Here is a 24,346-nt window from a genome sequence, read left to right on the forward strand (position 1 = left end):
AATAAAATATTTTCAAACGCACTAAAAACAACGAAAGAATGCTCTACGCCTGTTTATACTAAAATAATTTTGACATAGTGAGATTAGACTGAGCATTCGCTTGATCTAAATGCACCGTAAGAAAATGCATTCTGAATATATACAAAATTACTTTCAGTTCGGGAATCGAACCCGGACGTTTTGAAAAATAAACTGTTACTTTCTTTATAAACTGTTAGGTATTTATTGTGTAGCCATCGATGTATCTTTAAACATCAATTATAGTCGGTAAAAAATACTATGAAACATGATGTTTAACCAATGCATTCACAACATTTTATTTATTTTTTAGTAGATGTTGAAAATGGCGTTATTATTTTTATGCAAGAGTGTGTAGGTATATTTTCAAGGATATCGAACTTTGTCATCTATTACATTACTGGGATTGAGGTGCACAAACGAAAAATAAAACAACAAATAGATTCAGAGTATTTATTAACAAAATCACCATGCCTAGTGCATCACATACATAAAGCAAATAAAATTCAGTTACACTGAACATTTTAATAAAATACCGCTACTGCTATATTTCGGACGTGATTTCAATTACTTATTATTAAAGGTCAATGTTTTGTACGTACACAATTATTCTTGGTCAATTAATGGTATCTTATATTTTAATTTATGACATAGTTAGTGAGTGCCTTAACTTCTAAAAATTATGATGCAAATTGCAATGATTTTTCGAGATTTGTCTAAGAAATTAAGTTAAAATTCATACTTAATTTGATTTCTGATTGATTAATATTATAAACCTAGTAGAATATATTATTTTCTGACTTAGAAAGTTATTGTTTATCATAACTGCAATTTATTGAAAATATAGATATGGTAACCAAAAGGTAATGGATGTGATTTTTCTGTATTTAACTACTTTTAGAACGACTTTACATTCTTGCTGTAGCCTCAATCGTTACAAATATAATTTAATTCTATTTTTCAACATATTCATTATTTATTAATAATATAGATAAAACAGCATTATAACTAGAGAAAGGGAAAGCTTTATTTGTTACAAGATAACTACATAAGCTACAATGCTGGCCAATCTAGAAGAAACACACAACAATATTTAATATTAATGGAAAAATAACCGTAGCAAGAATGTATATTCTTTCTTACATTGAACCAATTAAATTAAATAAAACATTTACAAATAACTAACTAATACTGTTATTATTTATTAACGGGGCAGTGTCTTCGCTCTCTGATTTTTCGCTGTCACTCGTCACTGCAAACAAAATTAAAGGTTATGTTTGAATTTCGTTAATTAAAAATCTAATATAGATACATGCATGTTAGTAAGCTGAGAGGTAAAGATTTAAAAGATTGATAATAGTTATTACAAATTAAAATTGTTTCATATATCTAATAAAAACTTGATATAAAAAATACATCACATTTTTCATTGGGCCTTTTAACCGTGTTTTCTTTTTAATTCAATAAAAAAAAATCAAAGTCCCATTAAAAATGTGATTTGTAACAGGTTTTACAATATTGCTACATAATATAAATTAATTTTCTAACTATAGGTAATATATTGACCCCAATTCTACTACAATCAAGTTAAATTTTCTCTCTAATCGTTTTACTGCCGTTTGTGGTGCTGGTTTTTTTATAAATAAGTGTAGCTGTATGGTGTAAAAATTGTAATCATCCACAGGTTTCCGTAATTTTAGCAAATTTACAGACTGACAAAATCTATTATTTGGTTGCTCATATGTAGATACAATTCTTTATATGCTACGAAAGCCTTTCGAATGACTTATACAAATCCTTTGCTAAGCCTAATTTATACTTTCTGGTCGTATCGTCATTCAAAAAACTTACGTAGATAAATAGATTCAACACGCAGAGGTCTATTTTTAAAGTGTTGTGGGTCACCAGCCACAGCCTGCCTATGACTGTACCATAGACATACAGACCTGGGCAGTACGCAGCTGATGTTGAGAATATTATGTCTTAATGTTCATCGGGTCTATATTATTATGATCAATTTCCAATATATGAATTCGAATAATACACCTCTTTAGTATAAAAGTAATTTCAACAATATATGTATGTATCTATAATTCAAGGAATGCATAATTTGGAACCACAAACTGTACCAAGTATTAAAAATGTACCAAAAGTTGGTATGAATAATAAAATCAGGGCCAATAAAGTAAATATGTACTTTATTATAATGAATATACTTAACTAACTACATAACAATTAGCTAAAACAAAGCGCAAAGCAGCACTAACCTTAGCGTCCACCATAGCATTTCACTCCTAGCTTTTAGACAAATTATTATTTTAGTTTTATATTCATTATTAAGGTGTATACATACGTTCAAATAAATTAAGTATTTAAGTAACAAAAGCATTGAAATAAATGAATAACTTAATTTAAAAGGAAACTGTCAAATATATTTCTTGTTTGAAAGCTTATTATGTAAAATGGTTTATGACATCAGTATGTAAACACCACTGATAGCGCTGTAATAAAACAATATTCAAAATGTACATACGCTTATATTTCACATAAAAATACACTCCACTATACTGTTACAGTAACATATATTTACATCACACTTCACCTATCAAGCTAGCTTGGAAGATAAATACTCAATTTAATAAAGCATAGTTCCCTACTGAGCAAACACTGTTTTATAGATAACGGTTTAAAAACGCGTCAACATTGAATCACGCTTTAAACCCGTTAAAAATTAAGCTTCAATATTCAAAGGAGAAGTTATACATTTTTCTGTTTAACAATATCAGATCAATACAATGTAATTATTCTTACAATTCAAACAAAACATCATAGTAATGGTAAAATATTTGTGTAACACAATATCTGCAATAATAATGAGTTGATTTTAGTTAAGATTAAGTATAAGAGACAAGCGCTTCTAGCGTATATACTACATATAATAATACATAAATACAGACAAGGTTAGCCGACACCACTTGAGTATTAACTATTAAGTATTAATTTATTTGTATTTGAAAATGAAAATGTTAGAAAGGAGATAAGATTGCAAGTCTTACACAATATTAATTTTAGTGTGAACCATATACTTGCTAGAAATCTGTATGCAAAGTTCAAATTTGAAATAATTATATTGAATATACCAATTTTGTTGGCACGCACTGTACATGCAAAATTTAAAGCAAAAACATGGCTCGCACTAGAATTAATAGATATATTTGGCGTTATAAACTAGCTTAATATTCCTTAATTACAAAATTGTCTACATTGTGATATTTAGCGACGGATAATTGTTCTATCACGTGTCATCCTTTTTAAAACTAAAACATGTGACTCGTGAAAATTTGTTTTTCTATAATGTAATTTTTAATACTCTATTTTGATATTTTATTTCAAATGAAATTAAATCTAACACAATTTTCTCTTGGAGCAATAATATATCTTGATTACAGTTCAAATTTTTAACGATAAACTTTATAATAATTTTTGAACAACAAAATCTCTAATTTTCAGACAGTGCCATACTTGATTTAAATGATGAAAATTTCACGAGTCACAAGGTACCCACACGACTTACTGCACAAAACTTCCTATGTATATTTCATGATTACCCTTGCTGAGTTCCCAATCTAGAAACCAACAATTTCATTATTCCTATGAACGTTTATTTATTATTTCTTTACATTTTGGCAAAAGATTCTTAATAACGGTAATTTTATATCACAAACAACATTTAGGGAAATACGCAAGCGAGATAAATATTGGTTTATTACAATTGATCATGGACAAACTTCTAAAAATATTTACATTTGTTGCGGGTAGTCATGAAAAATCAATTTCCGTATACCCACATTTATAGTCATAATGTAAACGACATTTTTTGATGCTAGTTCATTTACTGTCAGTATAACTACGTTTTATCCCTATATTTTGTTACCTACAAAAATATAACACTTAACAATAACATAACAGAAGCCGTCAAACGCATTTCTGTCATACGTTAACAATCAGACAAATATTAACCCCCATTTCAAACCGTCAATTACAGTTATTTTTTTACGTGTTTATAATAAGTATGAAGTTATAATAGTTGTAACACCTGTAATTCGAAATAGACATGTATCAACTATGAAGGCAAAGTTCATGTGGCTCGTATTACGTATTTAAATGGTCAAATCAGAACATTACACGAACGGTATACTGGTTTATATTGTGTTATACGTGACTGGTATACTAGCAACACAACACAACACGACAGAGCATAGCAAATGATAAAAGTTGTATAGTAAAATTTCTGGGTATGTGATTATTTTGTCTGGAAAAATGAAACCGAATAGTATACTGTACATTATTATACATATATTAAAGGGTAGCTCTTAATTCAATTTGCAAAATTACGAATAATATAGTACTGGTATACTAGCATACTCTTAAACGCCCAGTATAACAGGCGTAACGTAAGTCATTGGTATACTTTCCTTTACGCAGAATGCCTATCTGAGTATAACGCAACCATTTTCATTTCCACTATACACTGAAGTGCCGACCGTCTAGCAGAGTATTGCGGCGCGTATTTACCGACAGAATATTTGCGCAGGGACATGTTTTTTTTACAATTATAACCATTAAATTATTTCCAATCAGTTTGTAATATGGCAGTATACACGACCCTTATAACACATGTCTTTAAACGTAACACACATCTTCACACGACCCGATGCCCATTAAGCAGTTTCTACAGGCAGTATACACGTGTAGTAAATAACTTTCTAAGTGTGCGGCCTGCGTCTATCGTTGTCGGCTAATATTATATCAACAGTAACCAGTTTAATAATACGCATCGATCATTACGTTTCTAGTATATACCAGTATACACCCGCTTATAAAAAATGTCTATATACGACTATACGCCCCTAGTATGCCACTACACACTTACGAGCACCTACACACGTGCAAAACTATCTAAGTATGTGCGACAACAATTCGAGTCCATTATTATGTTCCTAGTATACCAGTTCACTGTATAATACACGTCTTTACGTCTCTGCCCATACGGATAACACTGCCTATGCACTGCCCAGAGCCCATTGGGCAGTACTTATAGGCAGTATACACGTGTTGACGCGTCTCGCGTGCGTACCCTTAGCGTCGGCGGGCATGTTACAACAGGGACGAATTCAACTTCTTTACAATTAAAATCATTGTTTTATGTATTTGTTACCAGTTTTGTTACATCAGTATGTTGCTAGTATACCAATACACTCATACGCGCCCAGTAACGTCATTTGTATACACGCCCAGTATACCACGCAATTATACGTCATTGCCCACGCCTACAGACTGCCCGTTAGCCAAAACTGACAGGCAGTATACAAGTATACTATCTAAGTGTGCGTTCTGCGGGCGAGCGTGTTGACACGTCTCGTCTCTACCATTAGCGTCGGCGGGCATGTTACAGCGGGGACGAATTTAACTTCTTTACAATTGTGACAATTTAACTTTTGTAACCAGTACACACGGCCAGTATAACACATTTATACGTCACTACCCACGCGGGCACTGCCTACACTCTGCCCACACATGTGCTATCTACGTGTGCGCTCTGCGGGCGGGCGTGACGCGTCTCGTACCGTTAGCGGCGGGCTTGGCGCGCGGCGCGCTGATGCGGAACAGCTGGATGTGGAGGTGCTCGCAGATCTCCAGGCAGATCTGCCCGCAGTACCGCACCAGCTCGATGCACACCCACACCTGCAATTAAAACAATGTTTGTGTAACACTAGAAAACAATCCATACTATAATATAATATTATAAATGCGAAAGTAACTCTGTCTGTCTGTCTGTTACTCAATCACGCCTAAACTACTGAACCAATTTTCATGAAATTTGTTATGGAGATATTTTGATACCCGAGAAAGGACATAGGCTACTTTTTATCCCGGGAAAATGACGCAATCCCGGAAATCCCACGGGAACGGGAACTATGCGGGTTTTTCTTTGACTGCGCGGGCGAAGCCGCGGGCGGAAACCTAGTTATATATAAACAGTGGAAAATGAATGGGAAGTAAGTAAGTAAAAATGGGATAATAATATTGCACTGTGACCATAATGTATTCGTGGCAGTGTAGTTTATCAGACGCATTTGAAGCAATTAATGTGCAACATTTTTCATTGATTCTCCGCTTCTACGGGTTGTTTCTAAATGTTTTACCTTCATCGGTATATAAATAAATAAATAAAAATACTTTATTGTACACACAGATGAAGTTGACAGAAAGACAATAAAAAAAAACAGCAAAAGAGGTTAAGGTACAGTAGGCGGTCTTATCGCTCATGAGCGATTTCTTCCAGACAACCAAAAAGCAAAGGAGAGCTGAGAAGTAGGAGAATAGGCGTGCCGCGTGGTACAAGAGTGTTCATAACATATATGATTTACTCAACACTAAAATAAATGTTTGAAATGGACGATGTAGGTAGTTCAAGTGATAAGCACATTTAACCGAGCAATTTAACAGACATACGTGTTTATATGTGTGCGGACAACTATGTTTTAACAATGTTAACATAATATAAACAGTTTCAATGTATGTTATTATTATTTTGGTGTTCCTGGAATAAAACTTTCTTTTATATAAATCCATCTTTTATTTATGAACACACTAGCTTTCCGCCCGCGGCTTCGCCCGCGTTTTCAAAGAAAAACCCATTCCCGTGGGATTTCCGGGATAAAACCTATCCTATGTGTTAATCCAAGTTACCCTCTATATGTGTGCTTAATTTCATTGTAATCGGTTCAGTAGTATTTGCGTGAAAGAGTAACAAACATCCATACATACAAACTTTCGCCTTTATAAATAGTATATTAGGATCAAACACTCACGGTACACAACCAGAGCACATAATACTCTGGCAGGGCGTTGTTGAAGTACTGGTTGAGGAACAACATCGCCGGGCCGAGCATCGACCAGTCGTAGTACTCCATCTCGCTCTTTGTCATGTGCGCCACCTGAGATGGAAGATCCAGATTGTATAGAAATTTTGTATTTAAAAGTGGATATAATAGTGATATGATGGATATTGTGATATTTAAAATCTTTTTTTTTGCACTAAAATGACATTTTTTGATAATTTTTTTTCTTTGGCTTCATGGATGGTCGAATGAAAAATTAATTTTGAACAAGACTTCCATAAAAATATAATTTCTCGTTAATTCCAAATACTTTGAAAGAACCAGAAAGCAGGTAGGTGCCCATTTCCTAAAAAAATAGTTTAATACAAAACTATGCTTTACCCAAAATTTTCAACCCTACTCCCAAAGCCTGAAAGAACATCTTATAAAAACTTTGCTAGAGTTTACTCACCACTAGCCGATTAGTGACTTTAGCGGCGACCATCCCGAACGCCAGTATGTACAGCGCCGGGTGGTTCTCGTACACTTGCGACTCGCTCTTCTGGAAGATGATGAAGGCCGGCACCACCACGAACGAGAACGGGATCACCGGGGACAGTATGCTCGTGCCCTATGGAAGGAGGAGCTGTAACTTCGCCCTTAACTACACCTGGTTTATAGCCTGTGACTTCTGAGTACAAAGGTTTGGGTTCTTGATTTAGGTAAGAGAATTTTTTAACAAGCAATTAAGTAAAGGAAAGTAGTAATATTAGATACTTTGTATTCAGAAGATGTAAACTTTAACAAATGATTATAGCGGCTAAAAACCAGGTATAAATAATAAAATGTAACCCAAAAATACATGCTGCCATTATACAACAAAACTTACAAAGCAAATAGCAAACTATGCATGCAAAGCTAGCCACTACTGACTACACATTGAGTACAATCAACACAGGTTAGCCACAGACAGTTACGGGGTAACAAGGACATGTTAACGTCGCGTCAAACAGTTAGCCGCTGCGCATGCGTTAAGTGGCGTCACGAGCACGTCAAGTCACGGCGAGCGTGACGGACGACGGCACGATGCTTATACAACAAACTCTTACTGCGACCGTGGAGCCGTTTTTCCCAACTCCGCCGCGCGTTATGACCTTAACGTATCCGAAGACCAGGAAAATTGTCATCAGGACGACGGCGTAATTGGACAGCAGGTTTACGCTGATGTTTATGGTCGGAAGCTGATTACATGCGTTGATCGCGAACGGTCGGCGACATGCGAGTTAGGTCCGGCGGCGACAGCGTCGAAAAATAAAAAAAAAACACATGCCATTATTGCTAGAGTACTGAAGTAGCCGGTGGTGGAATGTGACATCTTCACTCATCCCCGCTCAAATAGCGACACAAAACCGCGTCACACAGCTCTTTATGGAGAAGCCAACGATTACTCCTGCTTTTGTATGAATGATTCTTTTCACTTGACATTTTTTTCGGGGACGCAAACACTAATGTGTAGATGGATACGCATTTGTACAAAGCCTGCCCACCACCTAAGAATCAGTCTGTGCCGGTGCGGTCTTACAGCGACGGTCGATCCGTTTTTCCCGCAGCCCCTTACGCGGAAGGTCGACAGGAAATTGATGATAAAATATAGTTGGCCGGCGACAGCTAGGGAGAATATTTTGAGACGCCACGGCACCTCTAGGCCCGGAATCTGTGACCAATTTGGACTTTTACAAGCTACGTAGTGAACTTGACTTTATAATTTATCCTCAGTCTGATTAGGCTGACAATAATTCAGTTTTTTTTAAGGGAATTAAGCATCTCTACGATAAAACGGAAGTATCCGTGTTAAAAGAAAAACAATGGTGGTTAAGAGAACTCCATGACGTTAAATGGTTTGCGGAATGAGTGAAGACCCACATGAGCTTACACCCAACCACTTCGAGGTTAAAATAAACATAAATGGCTTAAATTTTACTGACTCTTTTCTAGGTCAAGCTTGATATTCGAGCTCAACCTAGAAAGTACACAATCGAGTACATGCTATTAAAAAAACCCACATGATAAGCGACAAAACAAAAATGTTAAAAGAAATTATCAAATTGAAGCCGTAACAACTCCTGTACCTAATATACAGCTACACTTATACAAAAAACGTTTAGAAATTTAGTAAAAACTTAAAAATAAAAAAAACGGTAGTCACAAATACGTCAGCTACAAGGCAACGAAGCGACCATAAGTTTTAATCATAAATTATATTAATCTACCCTCAACACACTATGAGGATTAAGCCGAACTATCAAAGTCAACAACTAAGTCTACTATGGCGTGGGAGTTACGTCATATTTCAACAATTAGTAATTTCCAAGTAAAAATTCCCATATTCACAGTTTAAGTCTTTACAACGAACCAAAGTTATTTTTAAGCAAATAAAAGGAAAAATATGAAGGCGTCAACTGAAAAACCAACAATGGATAAAATCAAGATTCAGATCTTTAAAGGAAATTTTCTATTCCAAATTGGAAAACATAGATAAATGGTATGGTAAACAGGAGAACGCTAAACTAGCAGAAAACACAAATTATTTATTGGGATAATAGTTCTGTAGTAGTATGTTTACATTTTGTCCCTTAATAATTCACAATGGGCATCATTTTAATTTAACCCAGAACGAATTGTCGTTGTCTCGAAAAAGGAAACCCAGTAGTGCCTATAAAGGAAAGTCTAAATATACCGTAAATTTCACCATAAAGACAATAACAAATGTGTCCCATTAGTCCCATTTTAGTGCTAATTCCAACTACATTTCCCACATCTAGACAGTGATCCCAGTTTTGTCTCCACCAGATATACCACAATATTGTGAGGAACACCAAGTTCCAATACAATGTAACTAAATTTCCCAACAATGTTTTCACAACATCACATGCCTAGTGTCACAGTGGTTCCCATAGTAGGGAACTACTTCTTGTCTACAATCCTAGTAATACAACAATACGAATGATCTTCTATTTCACTACTTTCCACCTCATTGCTTTCACAATCTACTATCCCAGTATTTTCTACCCCAATTCACAACCCTCTGACAACTGCCAGTTTTGAAACCCACTAACCCTTTGCTATCTCTCACTGTATTCAGAACACTGCCTGCCTATCATCCCAGTGTACCCTATCCACTACCCCTTTCCTAATCTTTAGAACCCTGCCTGCCAACTATCCTATTTGTGTAACCCCACTAACTCCCACGCCACATGCAAGTGCTCACGGCGACAGTGGAGCCGTTCTTGCCGACGCCGCCCGCGGCGATGGCGGCGCCGAGCGAGCCCAGCGCGAGCGCCGCGCCGGCCAGCGCCGCGCCGCCTAGCGAGTAGCGCGCCTCCAACGACCCCACCTGGATCCCACCACCCCGTATCAACTTTATACCACCCAGATATTTTTCAAGTGAAAACTTCTTTAGCGGTGTTGGGTATAAAATCTTAAACTCGCGTCAGGACACGTGACCTGATCGAAAAAGCGTAAGACGGATAGATATCAAACATGCTCAACGTTAATAATCAAGTTTTCACTTCTGCCGGCACTCCCGGAGTGCAACCCGTCTTTTTTTTATAGCTATTTTTCCCATACATCGACTAATGTACAAGATATATCCAGATTTAAAAAATCCCCATTAGTCCCCAAGAAGCGCAACTCAGGGTCCCAAGACACAAGTATTTCACTTAGTTTGGGACCCACTGTCGTACATTTATTGTAAAACATAAATGGACAAATAAATTTATTTCATTTCAGTTTTCTCACAGACCTATCTGACTGAGAGGTTCCAGTTTTACACAGATCTGAAATAATATATTGTCATAAAAGTTTGATTCCTTTTGATTGTAAGAGGTGATCACACATTATAATTTACAGAATCGTGGATTCGTTTGCCCATCGCTCTATTATGTGTTTAAAGTTTAATGCATAATATGTTATGTGGAATTGAAATACTAATTTAAGTACTTCTGGCCGCACCCTCTCATTTCCACTTCACATAAAATAATAGCATTCATAAAGTAATTAGACTAATGGACACGTTTTATAAAACGTAAAGAATAAACATTAGGTATAAATACTGATAACTAATGACATAATAAAATATTAATACAACAATTAACTACAGCTTATATAATCGACAATCAATTAAATATTAATTAGTATATAATACTACCATTTCTACATTATCCTACACACTACTACTATAACACTAAAGATTAAATAAAATAAAATATCTCATGTGGGTATTTTTAAATAAAAATATTAAACAACTGTAAATTAATATTTTCCAAAACAACTAATAGATGAAGAAACTTAAAATACATAAATTACAATGATCAGAAAGTAAATAAAACGGTGAATAAAATAAATAAACAAATTCTTATAATCTAAATATAAATTACGTACTAGGAAGTTTCGCTACAAATTTATAATAAACTTGTATAACTGAGAGATTACAATTAAATAGGAATTTATACCATCTATAAAATATTAAAATTGGATTTACTTTGAAAAGTTACTTCAAAAAATTAATATTTATTTTTCTAGCTTCAACATTCAAACTTTTACTTTCGTGTACAAAATAACAATATTTTTCTATACTCGTATAATGCAATCGTTTGAGTTTTTAAAATAGAAGAATTAAATGCTTTTTAATTTTCGTGCTGCATCATCATCGGCACACAGACAGTATATTAATTTGAATTTATTATATGACTGTGTATGCACGTGTTGAACTTTTTCTATTACAAGTGACATCACAATAATATCACTTCCGTGTATTCAACACTTGCTTTTTCTAACCGTTTTTATAATTCATAACTAACATTGAACCCCTCTATGCAACCTTCAACTTTTAGTTACCCAAGAAAACTTGTTTAATGAATCTTGTTTTCACTTCAAAGTTTGTAGTTGTTCTTTGAAGAGTGTTCCAACTTGGTTAATTATATACATTTCATAGATGGTACCAAATCTTACATTATGCATATTCAAACCAGAGAGCTACCTGCTACCGCCATGGGTATCGGAATCCCGATGATTACGCGATTAAGTCTTACATAGTATACAAGCTGCGCTCCGCAGTTTCGCCCAGATGACTCCGCACCTGTTGTTCTTAGCGTGATGATACATAGCCTTCCTCGATGAATGGACTATCTAGCACGGAAAGAATTTTTCAAATGGACCAGTAGTTCATCAGACTAGCTCGTTCAAACAAACAAAAATCCTCTTCAGCTTTATAATATTAGTATAGACTACTTAGAGACTGCTACCCACGGCGGTAGCGGCATAACTCTCTCGTTTGAATAGGCCTTATTTCCAGATCATTGCATAAGCAAAGTCCACATTACCTGATAGGCCCAGGCCTCCGGGCCGAGGGTGGCGGAGATGAGGTGTATGAGTATGATCGCGTACTGCGCCTCCGTGACGTCAATGCGGCCCATTTTGAGCGTGCCCGTGACGTAGGCTTGCCAGTGCGCGCAGTAGAATAGCGTCATTGCGCAGAAACACTGAAATGTTAGAAAAAAAGATTTAGTATAATAGTTATTTTGCATATAGGGAAACCCTGGAATGCTGGGTAAGGAGGTTTAGTTAAAAAGGGTTAGTATATACGAAGAGGTGTCTTATTTTGAAGATGTTTAAGATGATTATTTGTGTAGGTAGGTAGTATTTATTGTATTTGATGCATTTTCGGTCCCACCGTAGGTACCACAGTAGGTACCTCCAATTCTTAATAAATTTAGACTTGATGTATTATATGTATTTGTTTACCTATCTATAGGTTGTAAAGCTATGTTCTTTACAGCTATACTATGCGATATATTTTCTATTTCCCTTTAACAATTTTTGTATACAAAGAAACCTCCACATATCTGTGTCGATTAGTTGTTATTGTTGATTATTACATAAAATTACGAAAGCCACGTAATAATAAGTAGTTATATGACATGATATACTATCTATATAATGTAATTATTTAAAAATAGATGATAACAAATCCGTGAATGAAATCTCTCGCATTGGTCGCAGCCGATCAGGTGAGGTCTTATCATATAGCGTGAGATAAACGATATATAAAATACATTTTAAATTAATATCGAATTGACGCAATGCGAAATATTATTTCGTACATTTTCCTACATAATACAAAACAGTGAGAAATGACGTTTTCGACGATTTACAATTTACATGAATATTCAAATTGTAGACGTTTATATTTATGTGAAGGTTAATTAGATAGCGTTTGTTATTTATTAACCAGTCTACGAATTTTGGTTGTCACACGGAAGTGTATAAAAAGACATTATAAATTCTAAAGAGAAAAGATTTAATTGCATGTTGTTTAAATATAACTTCATAGTTCATTAGTTGTGCTTATTGCATATTATTATAATAATCACGCTCTATGTATTCGATGTAGAGTGAATCACGAATAAAAGCTCAATAATTAAGCTACACACATTGCGTAAAGCTCAGTTTATTCACCAATTACATAATAACAAATTGTTGATTCACCGCCATGACCTTGTACTGGCCTATTACGTAAACAAACACGAACATGACAGGGGCTCGCCAGTCGCCCGTTTTGGGCAAAATGGAGTCAGCTGGCAAGCATCCAGGCGTCGCTTGCCAAGTATCTCGGTGATACCAACGAATATAGACCGAGTTTACATTACGCCGATCTTTCACCTCGCAGCGTACACTTGAAAAGATCTTTTTTGGCAAACCATCAAAAAGTTGGCGAAATTTGTACTCTTAATTTCAGGCAATTTACGTGAAAAGTATCGACGTAGTGAGTTGAAAGTTTTATCATCAATGATTACAATAAGTAACTATCAATGAATTGAATTAAAATGCATGAAACGTAGTATACGTATTATTACTACCACATTCCGAATGTGGTATTTTTGGAATTTTACTAATATATTTCAACAAACCGATAAAAATAATGTGTTACATTGTATGAACTATTTTTAGAAGAAACTAGACTAGATTGTCTAGAAACGTTCCAAGTGGGTGTCATATACTCTTGTATTGTTAATTTGATTTTTCAAATAATTTTAGAAAATAAACGAGTTTACTATCATTATAGAATCTATCCCTAAATGAAATTATAAAACTTTAATATTTATGTTATTTCTATGATAAAGTTGCTCTATAGATAGATATGGATTTTCGTACATTAGATTATTTTCTTACATGCTTTGCATTATCAAACTAAATAAATCTTGCCAAATTAAACATAGACAAACAGTATTTTTGAACTGATTCAGAAGCACCACTTCCTTACATAAAGTAGTATCGTTTTCAATAAAAAAGGGCATGCAATTAAATGATGACATACAAACGACATCTCCCCAATATTAACGCTCGTCCCTTCAGATACTTTAATCAAATTTTATTTGAATGAAGTATATAATTGCATCCTTGCCTTTTTTCATAAGAAGGTAAGAACCTACATACTTAATAAAATTAGACTCTTACTACTGTTTAATTTTTTAAAACATAGTATAGGTACATTTAAGTACTAGAAACTTGGAATGTTGTTAGATCGTTTATTTAATGCAATAAACAATTAAATGGAGTTAAATTTTAATGTAGGTTAATAATGATAATTCGGATAATCATGAATACACGGTCAATCACTTCTTCACATATATAATATGTATAAGTAAATAGGATTAAAAATTACGACTCCTCTATTGATTGCGTTTTAGAATGGGTTGCGTTTTTCATATATTCGAGTATCGAACCAAATATAATTATTTTCCAATAGAGGTAATTTAGGTCAAGCAGCTATTAGTAATTGTAAAAACCCGTACAGCGAATCTTTAATGTTTAATGTGAAGGAAATGGAGAGCTAGTTTCACATCACTGACTATTTTAATAAGCCTCATACGGAACAAATGATTACGCAAGTTCCAATGACTCCTCTGTTATTAAAGTATTGAATCAATTCGTTCCTACATCACAGACAATCAGCACTATCATAATATACATTTTATGTTACACTGCGCTCCGCGGTTTCACCCGCGCAGCTCCGCTCCTGTTGGTCTTAGCTCGATGATTTATAGCTTATAGCCTTCCTCGATGAATGAGCTATCTAACACCGAAAGAATTTTTCAAATCAGTCCAATAGTTCCTGAGATTAGCGCGTTCATACAAACAAACTCTTCAGCTTTATAATATTAGTAATTAGTAAAGAATAGTTGACGCTCGTCCGCAAGAAAGCATTCATAAATGGTTGCATGTTGAACATGAACATATTTCAACGAATCTAAACAAATAAATACAATGGAAGTTCCGTTCCAAAGTAAACATAACAGCTTCACATGAATAAAGGTAAACGGTACCTGGTACATACCAACTTGTTTTGATATACCTATCTTAATAACCGTGAACAACGACGGAAACTTTCTCGAGATGGACATTTGTATGGTAAACGGTAATTTCGCGAAGTGTGAACTCCCTATTATGTGAAATACTCGAGACTGAAGCCATGAACAAACTTAGATCCATGGAGCTTTAAATATACTATTACAGAGCCATACATAGTGTAATAGAATGACAAAGTATGTTTTTGCAGTATAAAATCACCCAATACGTACGAGGAAATTAAATTCTAGTAACCGCGACTCTACCAGCGCAATTAAAACCCACGAGTAGGTTAATTAGTTAAATAATCAACTAGCGTTGCTGCAACCTCGGACACATATGTTTCTCTCCAATACAAAATACATAGAATTAAAAAACTTGTATCGTATTTAATTCGCATTTATCTCAAAGCGAAGTGTGAAGAGTTCAGTGACACCGTTAATCACATCTAAATGTAGTATATTTGCATTTATATCGGACCATCCGTCCACGATGATATGTGGACGAAAACAAGTTTATATCACGACGTCACGTGGAATTGAAGGCAACTTTATGAGTGTTAAAATAATATGTATAGTTAAAATGAGTTGTGGCCTCCGAGCAAGGTCAATGTCGAGGGTTCAAGATCTTGAAGTAGGAGGTTTGGCAAATTAAACTGAAAACTTGGCATAGTATTCATAATAACGCTGCTCGAAAAAATGTGGAATGATGAGGGAACCCGTACTTGGTCAGGATGGATTGAAGGTAAACGTTTAGTGAAAAATTAATGATGAACTTAATACTGCATTAGTTATTTAGATCGTTCAACAGCTGAATATATAAATAATGAAATAGGTACCTGTGTTTTAAATTTCTATTAACGTAAAGAGAACAACAGATAAAGTTCTTTTTCTTGTTATTGTTTAAAATGGTTTAATATTAACTTCATTGAATATGTACCTATTGCAGTAACTAACGATGCGTGATAACATAAGCGCCACCCCATATTCCACTACACCGTACACGTATTATTTAATAGAACAGAAGACCCAACACGACTAGGGAGAGAGCAAATCCTAAATATAGTACCTAATTTATATAGTAGTACCGACCAAATTTGCTTACACTAAATTCACTAGATACCAATAGAAAGCTTGCTGTAAACGACAGTCAATCCAAGACAATTTCGACACGGAATCAAGATTTAACGTAAACCAAAGTACGTTGGTATTTGCAGTACATTTGCAATAATATCCTTTCACAAATTGCAGTCGATGTTACAACACAACCTGCTGTGCCGATTCCAGCACTTGTTTCACCTTATGCCTATATTTCAACTTAAAGGGGACCGATTATTCTTTCACTGATTAATCATTATGAAATTTCACATTCAGGTTTCAATAAGAGTGCTGCAATTGTAATAATGAGCAAATTTGAGGAAGTATGCCGTAAAATTGAACAGCTTTCTGATGAAGTCGTTGCACTTTTTTCGTTCACATACACATACATTCGTACATTTAATAACTTTAATAAGGTACTGGGTACAAGAGACTCAGCAGTTAAGTGAAGAATTTAAAAAAGTACATTGTATCGAAGTACATTGTAATCCGGTCATTTTTTACTAAAAATAAAGTACAAAATACATAAAACAGGAAAAATAAGAGAATAATAGGTGGATTAACGTGTGTTATAATATGTAGTAAGTAGGTATATTAAAATTATAATACCTATAGAAGTTGGATTCATTAACATAAGGCCAATGGTGGGTCAATATTTAATTACAGACATGGAGATCGTTTTCATTAATAATCACTACTAGCATGATATCTTAACTAAAGCTAATAATAATATAACAGACAAGAGACCCTTATCTGATAATGAAAAATAAGAATATAATTCAGATGTTTGAAAAAAATTCCTAAACAGAGCAGTAGGAACTGAATTCTTTAATCAACCCCAATATTTTTTTGCCTTATAGCGAGATTGCTAGTGAAAAGTTTTTGCAACTTTAGTCGGAGCGCAAATAAAAAGTCGATAGAGACACAGCCAGCATTCGTTCGGTAAGACGATGAAGATTCGTTCTGATTTCTGTATTATCAACAAAGATTGACATCTTTGAGGAAACCAAGCCTCGCAATTAACATGATTCCAAATATCTTATCTATAAAGAATACAATAAAATATCACGTCACTATCATTCGAAACTGATAACCGAAGATAAACACTTGTTTTACGCACTATTTACTACGGAACTTGCGACGCATAATTGGCGGTCGCAAAATTTGTTATCTTCAAGGTGATTCAATATGCTTTGATTAATATTGCCTTTAGAGGAATCTATAATCGAGAAATATATTCATGTTTTTATTGTGGCACAATTGGCTTTATTAGGGATAAAAAATATCTACTTTTTTGCTTTTAATATATTTTTTTTTAATTATATATCCAGTATATTGCCATGTGACCGTTTAAGTATGATTATCTCAATTCTGTGTCACGTACTTCGTCAGTTTTACGACAGCATTCCAAATTCGCAGTAAATTAGCCACAAAAGCGCTACCGTTACAGTGTCGGGGTCTGATAAATTCGAGAGGCGGTTCGCGCAGGATGAATCAACCGTTTGTGAGTAAGAGGGTCATATATATAACAGGTACTGGGTATATTCTACATCTATACTTAATATTATAAAACTGAAGAGTTTGTTTGTTTGAACGCGCTAATCTCGGGAACTCCTGGTCCGATTTGAAAAATTAACTATTTCGGTTTTATATAATATTCCATTCATCGAGGAAGGCTATAGGCTATATATCGTCTCGCTAAGACCAACAGGAGCGGAGCACTGAGGGTAAAACCGCGGAGCACAGCTAGTTTCAGTATAAAGTTGTATTATAAGTTATAATGTTATACTGAGAAATACACATAACGTTGTAAGTTCGTTGGTGTCGAGGTAATGAACAGGCCTCTATTGGAAAAATATTAATATTAGTTTTAGTTCAATAGCCTTAAAGTTATTTTAAAGAAATAAATTACAACATAAGGAGATTCGAATTTGATTTGGTGATCTTTAAACAAAAATCTTTGACTAAAATTTTATGTGCAGATATATGATATTCTGGCCAATATATCGTTTAGCTAAATTTTGATCTGCACAGCGAACGGAAGCTGGTATAGTATAAGGTAAATAGATAAACAGAGAATTTGAGGAACGTCAAAGATATTTCAGGAATTACACAATAAAAACTAAACATTATGTTGCATAATTCGTGCATTGAACATCTATTTCTATAAACACATGATGCAATCTTGACCCACTGATTAAATTTCAAGGGGGTTATCTTAAGACCAATCAGATTTAAATGCCAGTTACATTTCAGATGCAGTTGCGCTTCAAAATTATTTATTTCCCACAATTTACAAGATAAATCGCGAAACGTAAACACGACATTATTATATTTGAATTTCTTTGTTTTTTCTTTATTTTATAACAATGACTGTCTTAAGCTTAATGTTTAATAGAGCAGGCTCCAAGGAGATGTTCGTTTGCAAAAATAGCGGACCTAAATCTGACTTCTGATATATATTGTATAGGTCCCAGACATCCTATAGACAGATGTTGCCAACCAGTTTTGTGGTCCCCCTGCCCGCACCCCGGTAATTAAATATGGCATACAAAGAAAAAAATAAAAATTTCCAAAACATGCCGTGTGGGGTATCAAATGAAAGAGCTTATTGAGTAGATCACGAAAATATAGCATACTATATACATTTCTTACACTTTCTCTAAGATTTTTTAGAAAATTTACGAAAATGGTCCATTTTTGAGTTAACTTTAAACCACTATAGATTGAAAACTCATGAATATATTTTTTAAATTATTATTTTAAATAATTAACAATAGTCCATTGTTTATGATTCAATATTTATATATTTCAATATTAGTCCCACGCACGTAGGAAAAAAAATACATTCATTCATTCATTTCCTCTCAGCTAAAAATTTGTCAAATTGTAGCTAACCCAATATCTCAACGAAAAAAAATAATCAGCTGGTTACAACATGGTGTATTATACGTCAGCTGGTGTCTCGAACATGAAAGTTAAATTTAAAGAAAAATTTATTTTCCGTGATTTCCTCTCAAACAAAAATTTACCTGATGATAGCTTATATGTAACTGTGGATAAATATATATGTCAGCTGGCTGTATCTTGGTGGAAAAACCGTCAGCTGATACGGGAGGCTACAACCGCTCTTCCCCCCAACCGAGCTCCAGCTGATGTTCACGAGGCTTCATAATACTATACTTTGATGCATTTTACTAATTACCGCTTGAGAGGAACTTGGTCATAAAATCTGTTCCTGGCTCCCGTACCATTAACTTTAATCTGGTTTTGTCGTATTTCACATAGACAACTATTAAAGTCAAAGATCCCTGGTTTAAAGTTAGACTGTGTTTAAATTGTTTTGTGGTAAGACCATTAAGGATTAAGTTTCGATTTAAAGAACTTACAAGGGTTAGCAATACATTTATTCGTAATTAAAAAATATTTTTTTAAAATGCAAATAATTGTAATGTATTGATTTAATACACATAATATGGTGAAACAACTGATTAAATAAAGGCAAGGTAATAATTATTACCAATTACTATTTTACTTGCATTAAAAATAAAGTACAATGTATCAAAATAAAATTTTTAACTTTATCCAATACCAGGAAGTACTCATAAAACAGAAAAACTAAATAATGTTCTTTCTACAGAACCCTGTATTAATCTATTTGCCTTTCTACCTCAGACATATTGAAATCTAGTATTTTCTAGTGTTTGATTTTACGCGAGTATTATACATTTAGAAATTAAAGACTTTTTTTATAATAAATCGCGTTTAAAATCCGTTAAAAAGTCTTTACTTTCTAAATATTTAAATATATTGTTTACTAACCTGAAAGAACATCCAAGTGGGGTATTCTCCCAATTTAACAGCTATACAAGCTCCGAGAGCTATGAACACAGTGGATATACTGTCGCAGCCGTGGTCAAACAGCTCTCCTAGAGGTGACTGGCTGCCTGTTCTGCGAGCCTGCTTGCCGTCTATAGCATCTAAGCTCTGATAGACGAAAACACCCAGTGCGCACACTGCACAGGCCCATCTTGGTGGATCCTGTCTAGCGTCTGGACTGTACCTGTAATGATAATGTTTTGAATGTGATGTATGATGAGAATTGCAATAAAAATTTTTGTATTAAGTATTGGAAGATTCTATTGTATGTGAATTCTTAAATCTTTGTTTTATTTTTAATAAAAATGTTGAAAAGGTCTCTAATCTGTTTTATTTAACAATTGTTTAAATTTACATAGATCATATTATAGTATTATAATGTCATATGTAAACTGGTCAGGTGATCACAAATGATATTAGAGTTTATTGACCCCATTACAACTCAAATCATAAAGATAAATAACATCTAACAGGAAATCAAACTGAGAAACAAGAAAAAGATATCTAAATCGACGGGAAGTTTTAAAAAACAAAATGATGAATGTAATATATTAATATTAAATACATTGTTGGGTATCAAATTGTTGGAATAAATCAACATCATTCTTATAATCAAAATTTACAGATTACACATACAAAGCCATTAACATCCTGTCGGACCACTTATTCACACAATCAAAAAATTAAAAATATCAACACATTGTCTGTCATACAAAGATAAGTAATTGTTTTTTATTACATTTCTCAACTGTAGATAATAAAAAAAAAATTATTTGGAAAATCCAAAAGTGCACGCCTCATATTTTTTTTTAATAAATATTTATTAATTTTTATTTTTGTTTATTTAATAACAATTAAACCACATCGAATCAGACCCTGAAAAATGAAAGGGTTCTATTCCTGAGCATACTCAAGCGTAAGAGAAAAAAAAAGACTCGATTAGTAAAGTATTTCGGTCGCTATCGTGTTAACAAGAAAAAGGATCCGCACATACAGACACACGGACGTCCAAGACAGAACTTTTTTAAACTGTTTTTTAACTAGTTTAAATAACAAAAATGACATCAAAAATATCATGAACGTTAAAAATAGTGTTTTTTCTTAATATGTGTGTGTATGTATTATCTTACAAGTGCAATGTATGATACATAAAGACATTTTAAGTTTGAAAAATCAGATGTTTTGCGCGAAGTGACAGTAGTACCCACCTCAACGCTTCGCTTATGAGGCGTGCAATTGTGTGAAAATATATTCTGGATCTTGATGTTGAATAAAATAAAGATTCAATAGACTTTACCCTAGTTAATTATTATAATAGTTTTTTATTTAAGTTTATTGTAGCCTGAACCTAGAATGATATTGGTTATTGTTGAGATGAGAAGATAATTTAAATTAAAGGTTATTATTCTGTCAAATACTCAAGGTTATCATCAAAGTACAACATTTTCTAGTAAATCAGCAAACAGAACAAGACTGATTTATTCATAAAAGTTACAAATTATCATCTTTTAAAATTTCATTAAACTTATAAGATTCATGATGTGAAGACCCAGTATTAATATTCAATTGTTCCAGTTTATGGGAATGTGAATCAAATAAGTAAAACAATTTAAACAATTACGTTCTTGAGCGAAATTAATTATGTAGGTTATAAGAAAGTACCGATTTCGTTGTAATGGAAAAAATGAAAGTAGTTTCGCTATCGCTCCGTGACATAAATTTTGCAAATAACACTTTATTAGAGCTACTTACCACACCAGAATTAGTGTTGTGACTATATTTATTATTAGACCTAATATTGTAATGAGATTCGGTGCGAGCCATAACGGCGTTTTAGAAACCAGCCAGCACCACCATGGTTGAAGCCAGGCATCGAGTATACTGGCGCTCGTACAAGAATACTTGTGTTCACTGAGTCTTTTTAACTGTGCAGCGTTAAGAATCCTGTCCTTATAAAACTGCATTTTTATTCACTGTCACGACATTTAACGAAACAAAACACTGAACTTCCTCATAAAATATCCGTTTGTTGCTAATTTTAAGTTGTGAAATTCGCACGACACCTCGCGAGTCGCGACCACTTGTCAATTGTCATTCAACGATAGAGCATAGACAATCTACTTTTTTGTAACATGTGTCAATGTGTCATGCGATTTTCAGTTCGGAATCGAGTCATAGACTATAGAAGTTCCACAAAATTGTACAGTCAAATTATTAAGTTACGAGCAAGATATAATATCTATATAATACACAGGAGATTGCACTATGACCATTAACTTGTAACAAGAAAATATGACGTTGAATGACGCCTGTATGCTTATTGCTTAGAGTATATCTTTCTTATATATAAAAATGAATCGCAAAATGTGTTGGTAAGCGCATAACTCGAGAACGGCTGAACCGATTTCGATAATTCTTTTTTTATTATATTCCTTGAAGTACGAGGATGGTTTTTAAAGTGAAACTTTTATTACATCGTCTCAAACATTTTGGTCTGTGTAGCGCATGTCGCGTGTATCGCGGCTGCCGAGTAGGTATACCTACTCGGCACGCGACATGCGCTACACAAAGCAGTGTTCGGAACCGTTCGAACAGTTTCACCACAGAGTACCTTTTTATATACAGTTTCACTTTTACCGTGGTTTCATAAAACCACACAACATTTTTTATGTAGAGAAAACGTAAGTACCACGGGCGAAGCCGGGGCGGACCGCTAGTATTACAATAGTATAGAGCGAGTGTATTGCACAAATTCCTCAGTGCGCAGCGTAGGCAGATGAGCTATAGATAATATATAGATGTGTGTGTGACAAATAGGGATGGGTAGGTATCAATTGCGTGCCGAGCTATCGATAAGTTATGTAAATAAATATGTATCTTTTGTAAATTTTATGTTCAATATGTTATTTAAGGAGAAATGTGTGAATGAAGTATAAATATGTCATTTTAAATTTGTTTGCCAAGAGAATAAAGTGTTTATTACATTTGAATATTTCTTGTATTAATTTTAAGTACTTAAAAAAATATGTTTATGAATATCAGAAAAACGAGTTCGATATTAAAGTTAATAAAATAAAAATTCGGGTTTGGTGCTATTTCTTTAATAATAAATGAAACAATAATAATAATGTTTTAAAAATGTTAAATTTTATTCTATGAAATAATTAGTAATTTAAAATGATAATATAATAAATCATATAAATAATTTTTTTATTTAATTTTATCCATTCTACTATAAAATGTTCAAAATCAATTTAGCGATATTTCAGAAAATATATCGTAACATTACATACTTTACATTTACACTATAATACATTTGCATTCATAATATTAGAAAGTCTATCATACAAAACACACCACAAATTTATTTATAGGTAATACATTTTTAAAAGAGTTTTAATTTTAAAGTTAAATAAATAATTTGTTAAAATATAGTTCTTCTAGTAAACTTTATATCGAGTACAGCGTTGGTCAGGCCACATCACTAAGATCACGTGGCGGCAGTGAGGTGCGCGAGCGAGCCTGTGCGTGTCCGCCTCCCACCTCCCCTTCACCCCCGCGATGCTAGATTTATTTTCATAAAAATAAGTATAACAATCGACTTACTGATGAAATGTGATACTGGTTTCAATTTTGTGTATTTTCTAGTATCGTTTTTGCAAGATATAACTGCACATTTCACCATGTTTACTCCTAGATATGAATAAAAATCCAGAGCAACGCACTTCGTCAGCACTCAACCACGACTACGAGCGCGCGCGGCGGGAACGTCGTGTTGTTCCCACCTGTGCCTACTGTTCCCACTTGGTTGTTCGCACTCTATAGATACTATCACGTATGTTTTTTTATCCCTTTCACACCTAACTTGGCATGAAACTCGAATTAATTTCAAATATTTTTTTAATAAACTTTATTACTTCTTAATGAAGCTCCTGTAAATATTTTTTTGAAATAATTTAAAATTCAATGTATAAAACGAGACACCATTGGTCAGAGCCAAGTAGTTCCCTTTATTATAATGGAGCCAAGAAGCTTATATCTAATACACTGGAGGGTGATGTT

The 24,346-nt window shown here is 33.8% G+C and overlaps 1 protein-coding gene and 1 long non-coding RNA gene across 7 annotated transcripts; both read right to left on the bottom strand.

Annotated features, from left to right (window-relative positions):
• Positions 1 to 457: 457 nt before the first annotated feature.
• On the bottom strand, positions 458 to 22,389 carry bbc (choline/ethanolaminephosphotransferase 1 bbc). Of its 6 annotated transcripts, XM_089703902.1 has the most exons (9): positions 22,037 to 22,389; positions 20,228 to 20,468; positions 12,284 to 12,442; positions 10,171 to 10,296; positions 8,012 to 8,143; positions 7,375 to 7,533; positions 6,894 to 7,019; positions 5,646 to 5,763; positions 458 to 1,270 (listed from the first exon to the last, which is right to left on the bottom strand). In XM_089703902.1, exons 1-9 carry the CDS (start codon positions 22,246 to 22,248, stop codon positions 1,200 to 1,202), a joined length of 1,344 nt encoding a protein of 447 aa, XP_089560028.1. In that variant the 5' UTR covers positions 22,249 to 22,389; the 3' UTR covers positions 458 to 1,199. The 6 variants fall into 6 exon arrangements, 4 of the variants coding, with proteins under 4 accessions (XP_089560028.1, XP_089560025.1, XP_089560026.1 ...); XM_089703899.1 differs by lacking the exon at positions 10,171 to 10,296; XM_089703900.1 differs by lacking the exons at positions 8,012 to 8,143; positions 10,171 to 10,296 and adding an exon at positions 8,485 to 8,616.
• Positions 2,536 to 4,334, bottom strand: LOC149481999 (uncharacterized). Its single transcript, XR_016316688.1, has 2 exons — positions 2,702 to 4,334; positions 2,536 to 2,671 (listed from the first exon to the last, which is right to left on the bottom strand). It is a non-coding gene; the product is annotated as an uncharacterized LOC149481999 (long non-coding RNA).
• Positions 22,390 to 24,346: the final 1,957 nt, after the last annotated feature.

This window comes from Colias philodice, chromosome 15 (genome assembly GCF_061535455.1).
Source record: "Colias philodice isolate Cphi_HAF_F1 chromosome 15, ilColPhil1 Martin Lab GWU primary, whole genome shotgun sequence".
Classification (NCBI taxonomy): Eukaryota; Metazoa; Arthropoda; class Insecta; order Lepidoptera; family Pieridae; genus Colias; species Colias philodice.

Coding starts and splice junctions, on each gene's coding strand:
- bbc (XM_089703902.1), bottom strand. CDS start 22,248: ATGCAGTTTTATAAGGACAGGATTCTTAACGCTGCACAGTTAAAAAGA. Junction 20,469..22,036: donor ACAACACTAATTCTGGTGTG/GTAAGTAGCTCT, acceptor TTATCATTACAG/GTACAGTCCAGACGCTAGAC. Junction 1,271..5,645: donor CGCCAAGCCCGCCGCTAACG/GTACGAGACGCG, acceptor TTTTGTTTGCAG/TGACGAGTGACAGCGAAAAA.